Raw genomic sequence first — 13,362 nt, 5'->3', positions numbered from 1 at the left:
TGGGCCTTGTCCTAAATGGGGTTGCACTCCCTCTGAGGGAGTGCAACCCCATTTAGGACAAGGCCCAAGTCCCCCATCCCGAGTCCTGAACCACCCACCAACAGGACCTCCGTCTTGTCTGGATTGAGCTTCAGTTTATTGGCCCTCATCCAGCCCATTACCTCGGCCAGGCACCAGTTCAGCACAGCCACTGCCTCACCTGGATTGGTGGAAAACAAGAGGTAGAGCTGGGTATCATCAGCATACTGATGATTCCACAGCCCATGCCTCCTGATGACCTCTCCCAGCGGTTTCATGTAGATGTTGAATAGCAAGGGGGACAAAATGGATCCCTGTGGAACATGATGTAGCTGAGGAATGGGAACATTAGGGAATGGTGTTTGTATGCGTGTCCTTATTTCCTATGCAGTTTAGCCCTGATTGTGTTGAGAATGCCTGCACAGAGCTTATGTATTCCTCTGTTAATGTGCACAATGAACTTAAGGATAATGTTTTGTGGAACTCATAATTGTAAGGCCTTGAAGTGTTGCTTTTTTAAAATGTTCTTCATTTTTTTCCTGGATGTTATACAAATCTGTATTTAAATCAAACAAAGCTTCTAACTGCAAGGGAATGTGAAATTCATTTTCAGTTTGAAAGCTTAATTGTACCAGTCCATAGAGTGTCAATGCCAAACAGTTCATCCAGTGAGGAGGAGGCTGTACTGTCTTTTGCTGAAAAGTTGTGAATAGATTTATACTTAGTACCATGTGGGGTGCAAGGGCAGGTGGAGTGTTTCAGTAGAGGCACATTGAGGACTGTGCAAAGGTGGAAAATCTGAGCTGCAAATAGGCTAGTGAAGGAAATGTTTTGAAAGGTAAGTCTCATTCATTTGCAAATGCCTAGAGTACATGCTGGAAGAAGTTCTCCCTTGATGGAACTTAGGGTACTTTTTGATGGATAAACAGTACTTTTCTTTAACTACTCTTTCTCTCTCTCTCCCCTCTCCAGCAATTGTAATGGTCTTGAATAGCATGAGTGTCAGCTGGAGTACCCGCATCCAGATTTTCCTAACCTTTTGCAAGCTCATAGCAATTTTGATAATTATAGTCCCTGGAGTTATGCAGCTAATTAAAGGTATGAACTGAAAAGTAAATGCTATTTTAAGTGCTTTTATCTCCTGCTGCCCACCCTTGCCCCTACCAAATAGTGCTTATGCCAGCAAAATCTCTTAATTAGTCTCTGCTTGTTCAACTTAAGCTCCATACTGTCATGTAAATAACCAGAACTATGCCAAGCAGAATACTTATAGCAGCATGCTGATGAGGGAGCCATAACTTTCAGATGAAGGATCAATGAATGGCTCACAGCAAACAAACAAACAAACCACCTGTAAACACCTTAGAATGGTACTTAAAGCCACTTGAGATACTGGAACATTAGATATGTGAACCAGATTTGAATGAAGCTTGAAGCTCAGCCTAGATGCTGTGAGAATAATTGGCAGACATTATTCCTTGTATCATTCCAGCAGGACTTCATGTCCAGATTTTGCATGTGGTATCCCATTAAGCATGTGCTAGCCACAATCAGTATTCCCAATATTTGAATGAACATTATTTTTTAACCATTGTTAGAGCATTCCTTTTCATCATGAAAGTACTTTTCCCCCTGTGGATCATTTCAGATGTATGAGAATACACTATAACAAGTTTTTGGCTCATGGTGTTCTGTTCCACTTCCCTTTGACTTTGCAGTTTTGGAGCAAACCACAGTTCCTAGTACATCTAAATACAGGAACTTTGGGTTGTTCAAGCCACAATCAATTCATATGCAGGTTCTAAAACCACCATCTGACTAACTTTGTTCAAATCGCAGTTTTCCATATTCAGATCTAATGGAAAACCAGTTTGTTTCAAACTGCAAAGGGAAGCTTTAAGTTTGCTAAGCTTAAATGAAGAAGAGGACAGGAGGGAAGAAAATGAAAGCCCCAGGGCTAATCTACATGGAGAATTTATTGTGATACAACTATATCTTACATTCTGGCATGCTATGTAATTATCAATCTGTTCCATTGCTAGATTTTGTTTCTGAAAAATATATATATTTGCAAATTCCTGTAGTAATATATTTTCCATTTATTGCAACTTCCCCATAGTTTGAGATTTGAATGTATCCTGTATTTCTGGCATGAATTCATAGTAGAAGGTACAGTTTATCTGCTGAAATGTTTGTGTGTGTCCCAGTATGTGCGTTGAGTTTACTGAGCTACAAGTCAGGTGGCTGCTTTTACTTCCCATTTCTGAACCAAGCAACTGCACATGTATGAATCACAAGTCTTTCTGTTTCTCCACTGAGCCACTGCTGCACAGTTGTCCATAATGGTGCTGGGAAATTCAGCAGCTGAGGGAGGTGATGTTTCATGGAAACACCTTGAAATCCTAGATTTTCTTGCTATCTGGGGACAACAAAGCACCAGCTAATAGCAAGTCATAAGAACATAGTTTCCTATGATTTAGCTGCTCAGGAAATGACAAAAGATGGACTCAACAAAACTGCAGATGAGATAAAATAAATGCAGCTTGAAGGCTGCCAGGTGGTGAATCATTCCAATGTTCCTACGTGCCACACTATAATCAGCTGTATCAACTCCAGATCTAGTTTGGAAGCATGAGTGGGTCAGAGTACGCTTCTGGACAAGCCTGCACAGGAGTCTGAAAGTCAGGAACATCTGAGATTTGTATCTAACTTGAAATGTACATGAAAGCCAATCTGGTTATATGTGAAGAACCAGTAAAAAGGGGTGTACTTGATCATAGTGCTATCAAATTTATACTAGCTTTGTTCCTGGTGTGTGACATGATTGAATGGGACAGATGTTGTTGTAACAATTGATAGTGTTATGTTCATGTCACAAGATCCCACCTATATATACTGAACTTAATAGGGTTTCAGAAGTTTGCCTCCTGAAAGGGACATTCATACGAAATGTACACTTATATGTGGCACCATGTCCTATGGGTGAAGTAAATGCTATTTCAAGAGATTGTGCAATTGAGTTGCATCAGTATCAGAAGGTATTTGGTGTAGATGAAACCCAAGCCTTTTATGATACATTCTTGTAACAGGAAAGCATGACTTCAAGTTATGTTCAACTGAGTCTGTGTTTCCTTGAACTTTGAAAAATGTGTTTTCTCTGAAAGAGCAGTGTGGCCCATACATTAAAACAGGCAAGCCCTCAGGCAGTACAATGGAAGGAGAAGTTGCAGGTTGATTTTGATGTATCTAGAGCAAGGAACCACAGCACTCTCTGTAACAAAAGCTCGACACAGCTTCTCTCAGGCATCCAAGATGAATTCCTGCCAAAAGAATTGGGTTGTAAGTTTTAGATAGCATACTGTGTTTATCTGAAGTGGCACTATGTCAACAGTATGCAAATAGCAGAAAATTTGGGCTTATGTCATTACTTGTGTAAAACTTACATTGGTTTCAGCAATAACAAATTAAAAAAACAAAACAAATGTCAGAATTTGGCTGCTGATATTTGGTAAAATAAAAGAATCAGTAGCCTTATGGTTTCCTCCAAATCCAAAGATGTGAACATCACTGAATTGCATTGCCTCCCACAAATATATTGTTATATCTTTTATGTAGGTTAATAGCAAGAAGAGTAAAATAACTTTGCATGAAGAATATTTCTGAAATCTTAAAGAATTCATGTGTAGTAGTTTATCCATAGCAAATTTTCTCATGATCTTATTTTCTATATTATGATGGATAGAGCTGTATTCCCACAAAGAAACTTTTAATGCAACTTCTGAATAAGTATATTGGTGAAATGGAAAGTAGAAAAGCGACTTTCTTAACGTATGAATGCCCACATGCCCTCAGGGAATGGATTATTTTGTCAACATGTTTTTCTCCTAGCTTTTTAAAAAAAATAGTAGAACTCCTTTGCAAACAATCTTCACGGCAATTAGGAGTATAAATATCCTAAGCAGTTGGTGGCAAATATGAGCACATAGCCTCTTATTTTGTGTATGTAGCCACCCCCTGGGCACCATTTCCAATATGTTTACCTTATGCATTTTGATAGGTCCAATGTTTGCTTAGATTAGTGCAGTTCCTAGAACTGAATATCATGTGAAACACCTGCATGTTTTTAGCTACTAACTTGTATTAGAAAAATAACAGTGTTGGGACACAATACTATGGATGTCTATACATATAACTGTAGGACTTTTCCCTGTATAAACATGCATAGGAAACACTGTTTTCTTAACACTGCTGGAAAAGTGTTAGGAAAATAATTCTGTTCCTTAGAAAAATAGTAGGAGTGCCAGTTAGTTGTGTAATGCCTACAGTACAAACTATAGGAGGGAGGAATAGGATAGCACAGGCTCTGGGTTATGATGTCTCTTACTTACTGTGAAGAACTTTTCATCTTTCTTTCAATATTTTACAGATGGTTACTACTATATTATCACATAGCATATGCTATCCAATTCAACTCAAATTTGCAATAGCTCTGTTGAAGTCCATGAATGTAGCCAATAACAACCCATCAGAGTGGGAATGGGGTGGGCAGCATATTCACCGATCAATTTGTCATTTCATGTTTATTTGCCTCCTTTGCATATCTGCTTTATCAAAAGTTTGTCAGGCTGGTTAATAAGCTTAAGTTGGAAGGTTTTTGTGAAATGATTTATCTCACAGATGTTTATTTTGGTGATCTTCACCCTTAATAATTAGTATGGCTTTTTCAAAAAAAAATTGTTTTCAGGAGAAAATCAGCACTTTAAAGACGCGTTTGTGGGGAATGCAGCCAGTGTCAAGGGATTGCCTCTTGCTTTTTATTCGGGAATGTATGCCTACTCAGGATGGTAAGTTGTGTGGCAGGTTGGATTTACTGAAATATTATTTGATAATTAAGCTAATCCAATAGCTGGAGGGAGTTAGAGTTGGGGACAAGTGCCCCTTTGCTGATGGAGAATAACTGCAGATGGGGTGGGCATTTGCCTGGGTATGCCTGTGGACAGGTCAGTAGGTCTAGGCATTCCACCAGTGGTAGTCTGAGGTATTCTGGGTAATAAACAGAGCATGCTGGGAGGTGGGTCTACTAGACTCAAAGACCTTCCAGTCCCAAGGCTGGGTCCAGGATCATGTCCATGAGTTATGCCAGCTTGGAACTCAGTAGTTTCCTTCTCATTGTAAGCAACAAAAAAAACCCCACAAACTCCCTCCTCTGCCCAAAAAAGGTGTGAACTTACAGGCTTTGAAAGTGGCAGATCATTTGCCATTTTGCTGTCTCCCTTTAGGATTGCTCTTCCCACAATCATATCCCAGATGGTCCCAGACCAGCTGCCCTCTTTGTTTAAATGAAAACGCAAGAAGGGCCTATGCTAGCGAGGTTAAACTTATTTAGTTATTATTGCATTTCCCTTCTTTATTTCTTCGTGTAAGGAACCCAAGTTAGTTTAGATAGTCCTCTCTTTCCAATTTATCCTCAGAACAATTGTCTGAGGTAGATTGTGCTGAAAGAGAGTGACTGACCCAAAGTCATCTGGTGACTTTCATGGCTAAGTAGGGACTGGCACCCTATTCTATTTCACCACCCTGACTCTTACATAGGATACATACGTAAGTGCTCAGTGCCAGAGTGCATGCTTTGCATGCAGAAGCTTCTAGATCCAACCCTTGGTAACTCTTGGTAGGGTTAGGAAACACTTCTGCCCGACTTTGGAGAGCTGCTGCTGTTCAGTGTTGACAATACTGAGCTAGACCAGTGATTTGACTTGGTAGAACGGATCTGTTTAAGTGACCTATCTGATCCTGGGACTCATTTATCCTATTCTGATGATAGTTTATAAGTTCTAAGCACTACTTAGTGCATAAAATATTACACAGTGTTAATGTGGAGGTAAAAATATTGTTGTAAGCCGCCCCGAGGCTTCGGCGAATGGGGCGGCATAAAAATGTTTTAATAAATAAAATAAATAAATAAAATAAGAAATATTCTGTGCTGAGAAATGCGAAATAAATAATATCATTTAAAACTTTGCTTTTATAGGTTTTATCTCAATTTTGTTACTGAAGAAGTGGAGAACCCTGAAAGGCATGTACCAATCCTTCCCACCTTTTAAAAAATAATCTCGAAATACTTGCTATTCCACCTGCTTCCCTCCTCATTACCCCCTCCCCACATTTATGTTCTATTTCAAATTATCTTGCATGCTGGTCAGGTTGCTTTCCACTGCAGACCTAATATCAGCTTGATGGTACTGTTGCTTAAAGTTTGCAATTTTTGACTTGAATTGACCTGAGTAAGCATGTAACTTTCCTAAACAGAGAAGGCAGAAAAGAAAGGAGGTCTCTAGGGCTCTGATTCTTTTCTTAAACATAGCAGTAATTCTCTGTGGGATTATTCACTTGACATCACTGACTTGTCCCTGAGGAAGGAACAGACAGTGAATGCAGATGGCGCGACAGAATTTGACTGTTTAAATATTGATTCAAACCACTAATTATACCTTGTGTATATATCAGCTCAATCATAGTATGATCCCACCACATTAAGGCTTAACTTAAACAAGACAGGACCTTTGGACAAAATAATCCATTTAAGGGCTCCATGTAGCTGCTACTTCATTTGAGGACTCGTATCAGCCAGGCCATTCATTTCCAGTGTTTGCATGCTATGGAAGAATGATGATGGAATGCCATGGCATCAATAGGCACCATAGATAGTGAAGTTACAGTTGGTAGATATCTTGTCAATATCATCAAATGTGGAGAAACCACACAGAACTTATGGAATTTCATAGTTTTAAATGGCATAGTTCCTGCCATTTCTTAAACAGACCTCAGAGCTAGGGATTAGTCAATATTGTCTCAGTTATGAAGTCATTATTCATAAAACCAGTGCTATCAAAATAAGTTTTCTCTAGCCGCGTAACCAAGAGTAGACATGGGACTGACACTTTCATTTGATAATCCAAACTAACTGCTCTCTAGCAAAATTATTTACATAAGTTTATAGGATGCCACTTTTCAAATAGTAGGTTAAGAACATGTAATTGTACTTGGATCAAATATGTTTTGTCAGTTTGCTCAGTAAGAAAGTCTTTCCTGCTAATCTGCTTGCAATAGCTTTTCACTTAGATCACTTTTCCACAAATGCTGGGCCAGCAAATCCAGAAATAGATGCTATACAGAAGTCTCTTTTTGCCTCCAGCTTTTCTTGTTGCCTCTGGCTTCAAAAATGATTCTGTTTCAGGGACTATTTGCTCTGGTCAGTCCTTTGCTGCTGGGCTCCACCGCCAGCCTGATACTTCTCTATAGCCTTGCAATATGGCTCCTGCTTGCCACAACCAGAGCTGAAATTCTTCATTTCTGCAGCTGTGTGCACTCTCCCTTCAGCTAACAACCCTTAACACTTCTTCCCTGTCATTAACAAACTGTCTCTAATGGACTCTGAACTGGAGTCTTTGAGACTGCCATTAAATCTCATTAGAAAAACACACTTTCTAACTCATCTTGACTCTCCCTTCTGTAGCAACCATAGCCAAGATATTCATAAGCAGTTTAGGAACTAAACAGTAATAAAGCTAGGCTTCTGCTTACTGAAGTTACATCATAACATCTCTCAAGGTTGATGGGTTTTTAAAGCTTAAAAGATGGGTAAAAATACAGTATTTTATACACTTCAATCTGTGGTTTAAAAGGAGGTGCTCCTAGTGTGTAATACTATACAGAAATGACCCAGTGTATATTGTAAGTATCTTAGATGAGATGGGCACCTTAAGGATCACTAACATAGGTTTTTCCTTGTTTAAACTTAGCTGGGCGAAGCCATCTTCTGTTCCTGTATTCCTGGTGACTTTCTAAGTCTAGTGCAGTGTAAGGGTGCCATGGGCTTCCAGTTGGCACTGGATGACTAAAGGATTGTGAGGTTCATATAGCCAATTTGCATGATATACATCTTTCTGGATATGTTATCAAAACTGGTCCCAAGTAGCATATCTAAACTTTATCCAAACGTGAGTGTACTATGTTGCTCCTACATAAGAGTTTTCCTTGCTTTGGTTTTAATGTTTTCAGTTCTATATCCTTCACATATATTTTCTATTGATACAATGTCCTATCTAGAGAAAAAACATGTGACGTGATGGATTAATTATAAATATATAAGCATCTTAGATTTCAAGTACATAAATCTTTTCCCTGGCAGAATTGAAATACAAATTATTCTTAACCATGTAGAGAAAATGGTGTTATCATGACATGATGGAAAAGTTCAAATGTTATACAGACTTGATTGGAGTAGGCTAAAGTAGATGCAAACATATATTAGTTCATACAAGGGCTGCTGGTGCACAGAAACATGTAAATTTTCCCTTTAAAGTTAGCAAAGCTAGAGATTCAGATATGCCCCTTGGGAAAATACATTTCTTATCTTGACTACAAAGTGAAATGGAAAGGTATCTTCAATTTTAGTTGATACCTGTATTAAAATCTAGGTTGCACTGAGTTGTCTCATTTGATATAACACTAATTCTCTTATGATCAAACCCAGTGTTTTTCATCAGAGGCAGAAATCTAGCACAGGGCTGCTCCAACATTGCATATAACTCTTAAGATGCTCAGTGCCTGTGCTGACTGCCCAAGGATCTTTAATGACAGTTATCAAAGAGACAGCCACACATTACATATTGTTGAATATCACTGAATCTACTTTATTATTTTTAATGAAAAGCATCTCTGGAGTCTTACACTTATCAGAGGATGGTAAACGAGAGGGGCTACTTAATTCTTTCACCTCAGCATGTGTTTCTGACATATTTAACTCCTTGGTTTTTCCCAGGGTGAAACATATAGAAGCTCCCATGTAACTGCAATTATGTACAATGTGTAGTTTACTCTGACTGGAATGTAAATATTTCTGTTCAACACACATTAAATTGGTTTCTGTAAGTGGATGGAAAGCTAGATGGCTCCTTTGGAACAAGCAAGAATTACTGTAAAGAACAAATACAGTGATCAGAGGCGAGGGTCCTGTGCATGCTGGACTTGGTATTTTTAACCTACCGTAATCTAAACCATCTACTATAGTTTCCAATTCAGTAAAGAGCTAGAGGAGATGAGTTACATAGAAGACCCTTGACTGACAGGGCAATGAGCAATTGTGTAGTATTAAGGCTGCTTAAGGCTGTAGATTTTACCGTTGCTTATAGCCACCACATTTATGGGAGTGTGGGAGTTCAGGCTTCCTTTTAAAATGAAGTTTGACAGAACTAATCAGGGCTTTTTGAGAAGGTCATATGCACACCACAAATGGGGTGGCTTGTACCTTTCCTTTTCCTGAGAACCTAGAATCTTGGGAAGGGGTGGGAAAGATGGAGGGTACTAAGAACAGTCAGGTTCAGTCTTAAAAACTGGAGAATCTGATCCTGGGGCTGATCCAGAGGCTATTCCCTTTCATGGACTAATACATTCATCCAGCTCTCCTTTCACTTGACAGCTCACCATCTGAAAGCAGTCAGGGGAAACAAATAAAGAAAGTTGGTGTTTTAGCCATGCTCCTGGATAACACCACCTGCATTTTGACAGGAGACACTTCTTGGGACATTTATGAGGCAAGGTTTTTCATTTTGGTCACATGAAATTGTGCACACTCGTGAAACACCCTTTTAAAAAAATGGATCTACTTGCACAAATTTCTGGTGCAGTAAAATGTGACAAACCAGATTATACATTTCGAAAGGGCTGTCAGGGGCTGTCACTGTGGAGGCTGAGGAAAGCAGTAGTGATATCAGAAGAAAATGGGAAGTGGGAAAGAGCCACAGTGAGTGCAAAAGGGCTTGTGGTCTGTGCAGGAAAAGGTGACCAGATGGGTCCTGGGATGCCTGTGGGAAGACCAAGTGGGGAAGAAGAAGGGGAAGGACAACCCATGATAAGCCAATCATCTGTTGGGCACACCACGGGTTATGTCATGAATAACCTACACTGTGCAGCTGATTCACAGGGTGAACTGCTATGTTCTGTGATCTTTTCCATTGCTTCATAGGTCCCAGCTCAAAATGCTATTTTTAAATTGCAGTCTGCATTGTGTGGGCTTCAGGAATTTTATTTATTCATTTGTATATAACCCAGTAGCAGAAGCTCTCTGGGTGCTGAACAACAGTTTATAAATGCAGTAAGATACAATATAAGACAAAACAATTATTATTACCTTTTACCCACCGAACTAGAAATCACTGCCAGTGATGGTCTAGTCCTCTGCCAGCTTCCACCAGCCATCATAGCTCTTACTGCCCTGTGTTCACCTGGAACAAAAGCCTTCCGTGGGTTTTTAAAATCTGAAATGACCAGCCTGCTATAAATCTGTTACCAAAAGTTTACAGACTGGGGAAATTCCTACTGTGAATTCCCATAACACTGCGTCCAACCTGGAGATGATGCGCCTTATATTTCCTTCTAATTCCATTTCTTCCCCTTTTTCCTGCTTTTGTTCTAAATCCCCCCATTGTGCCCCTCCCATAGGGCTACCCTTTCACTGAAACCAGAGTTTTTCCTGTGGTGCATGGGCCCCCAAGGATGGCCTTGCTATTTCCCTAATACCCCTTCACTGCTTATTCAGTGAACCCTAATTCCTCACCTCCGTCTCCTCTTGCTGTAGCTTTGGTATTATGAACAGTCTTCAGGTCCAGTTTTAGAGAGCAGTATACCAATTTGTCATGGATATTTTTTCCCTCTGGAAACATCAGTGGTAAACTTATAAAACTTGTTCATTCTTAATCCTTGTGAGTGAGCTCTGAGTATAGCCTAGCACAGTGCATAATCTGCTTGTGTATTACAGCTTCTGCAAAAGATTCTAATATTTTGGTGTCCTTTGCTTACAAAAATATTGATGAAAGTTTGTATATGCATGTGAAAGATGATATGGTGAGCAGTTCCAGTGACAGCTACTTGGTTCAGCCTCATAAATAAACATGCATATGAGTAGTGTAATATCGGAAATATAGATTCATGGAGTATCACTACAGCCTCCAGGATAAGAACAATGGCAAGCTGTCAGCCTTTTCTTTAAATCACAAAAGTAACTAGTACAATCATCCATGGTCTTTTTCAGATATTAATTGAAACTTTAAAAAGAAATAGATTTTTTTTTAAAAAAAATACAACATCTGAAACAACTTTTATTTTATTTTATTTTATTTTTTAACAAATGAAAAGCAGTCCAGGGAAAGTTTGGTGGAAGTTTAGCTACATTTATACCTTGTTGCTTCTCTCTCAGAAAGTTGTGAAAGAATTGCAATATAATATGCTGGATGCTATTGAGTGGGAGAAAAAAGCAGAAGCTTTTTGTTTTATTTTGAATCCAGTGATGCATTCTCTGCATGACATCAAAATGCAGGGAAAAAGTTTCTTCAAGTTTATTTAATAACTGTTAGGATAATTGTGGGAATATGATTATATTCTATCTACAAAACTAACAGAGGCCTTTGCAGTGACAGTAAATCAGAAGCACTGGTTTTATTTTATGGCACCAAAAAAGAACCAATTAAAAATTAGATATTATGTTAGTTCAGCTTCACTCTGCACCAATGGGAAAATGCAATTTAAAGTTATTCTAGCAATTTTGTATCTAACTAGTTAGAGATTTTTCCACTCAAAGGAAGTCAAGTTTTTGCTGATCCAAATGGCAGAAAATTACTTAGTACTAGGGATGTGTGACAAGTCTACTGAAAGACTTGTATTTGAGCTTGTTAGCCTTTCAACATGTTCTGACCCTGATGACCAAAGGTGGGCCAAGTTGGTATGTGTGTGGCTTCACAGAAATTGCTTAAAAGATTTCTGCAAAGTTGGTGCCAAGAACAATATATTTTTAGTGCAATTTTTACAAACTAGGGCCAATTTGCTAGGTCTAAGTCACTGTTGTTCTTGTTGCTAATTTGTGTTGCAGTACTTTATATGAGAAGCATGGAAACATCATCATCTCACTACAAACATCCCATTTTGGCCACCTTGAAATTCTGCACAACAGTTAAGTTCAGTTTTGTGCAAAATTTGGGAGCATGATTTGTTCAAATTGTGGAATAGAAGCCCAGATTGCACAGATTTCCCCAGCTTTAAGGAAAAATTCAAATCATGGCCCATTTTAAAGATGGGAAACCTGCACACTAGTTCAAATCATGTCAGACTGAATCAATGCAAACGGATATTTAAGAGAATGGAATATATACGAGTAACACCGAGATGGGTAAATTTGTCACGTTTTAAGTCCCCCCCCATCAGATTCCTTGCACAACCCTCTCAAGGACATTAAAAGTTTAGGCTGAAAAATCCCTATAAGTCTCAGCATTTCCTAACCAGCCATAGATTTTATTGTGTGGTCATGTATAAGATTGATCTTTTTAGAACAGTTTTGCTCTAATACCCATTAAAATCAAAGGTAGTCTTTTTTATTGCATTCATTTTGAAATGAGCCTTTTAATGATGAATAACTGGAGAGGTACAACTTGATTATTTGAACAGGTGTGTTTTGAGGCTCACAGACATTAGCATCAGGCTTGCTGTGGTACAGTATTTTTGTTTGCTTTGCTGTAAGTGCTTTATTTCACTCTTCTTCCAAAGTTCATAGTGTACAGGATTGCTGCAGAATTTCTTTGTACAGTGGAATGTTAAATTGAGAACTGTTTCTATTACTGTGAGCGGGATCAGGTTTGTAATTCTTCCAGATGCGTAATTTGTAATATTTTGTAAAGAGCTATAGATGCAAATTACTGCTTGGAACAAGGATGTGCATAATGATTCCTTCTGTCTTGTGCCTTGCCAAAGTAAATGTTTACTTCAAAATCAGTCACAGTTGTATGTTTCCAGGTGCATTTCACCATGTAAAATAACTGGCAGCTGGTATTCCTATAATCAGTTCATGCTCAAACAGTGATAATTAACCTTCTGCAATGTGCAGGGTGATAGAGTGCCTGAAAAGAATTATATGGCAAACATAGATATTTACACCTCAGAATAGTAAATCTCTGAGGCATAGAGATATGTTGAATCAGTAGATTTGGCATAGGCATATGTTGGAACATGTAAAGAATGATTTATATAACATTTTTTAGAGCATTATGCTACTTTTTATTTTTTTAATTTGGTTTGAAACAATCCTATGTGAAAGTAGCACGTTCTCTTTCTTTTTGAGCAGTCAATAAATGGGCTAATAATGAATTGTCAACTTTAAATCCAAGACTAGTCGAAGTTTTTGTGCAAGTCTCAGATGACTGCATTAGGAAACTAAAAGTCTGCTGACACAGCAGTCATATTAGACAAGGATGCCTTGTTGTACTACCCCCTTTCAACTTATAGTTTAGACTACGT

The 13,362-nt window shown here is 38.6% G+C and overlaps 1 protein-coding gene across 1 annotated transcript in view; it reads left to right on the top strand.

The window, feature by feature from the left end:
• Positions 1–13,362, top strand: part of SLC7A11 (solute carrier family 7 member 11) — a 67,582-nt gene that overhangs the window by 16,853 nt on the left and 37,367 nt on the right. Inside the window, exons 4-6 of the mRNA XM_044430919.1 lie at positions 991–1,116; positions 4,763–4,862; positions 6,050–6,094. Of these exons, the coding sequence (XP_044286854.1) occupies positions 991–1,116; positions 4,763–4,862; positions 6,050–6,094 (271 nt within the window). The remainder of the gene's footprint in view (positions 1–990; positions 1,117–4,762; positions 4,863–6,049; positions 6,095–13,362) is intronic.

Source organism: Varanus komodoensis, unplaced genomic scaffold (genome assembly GCF_004798865.1).
Source record: "Varanus komodoensis strain SLA01 unplaced genomic scaffold, ASM479886v1 scaffold21, whole genome shotgun sequence".
Taxonomy (NCBI): domain Eukaryota; kingdom Metazoa; phylum Chordata; class Lepidosauria; order Squamata; family Varanidae; genus Varanus; species Varanus komodoensis.
This window is presented reverse-complemented; position numbering and strand designations above follow the sequence as displayed.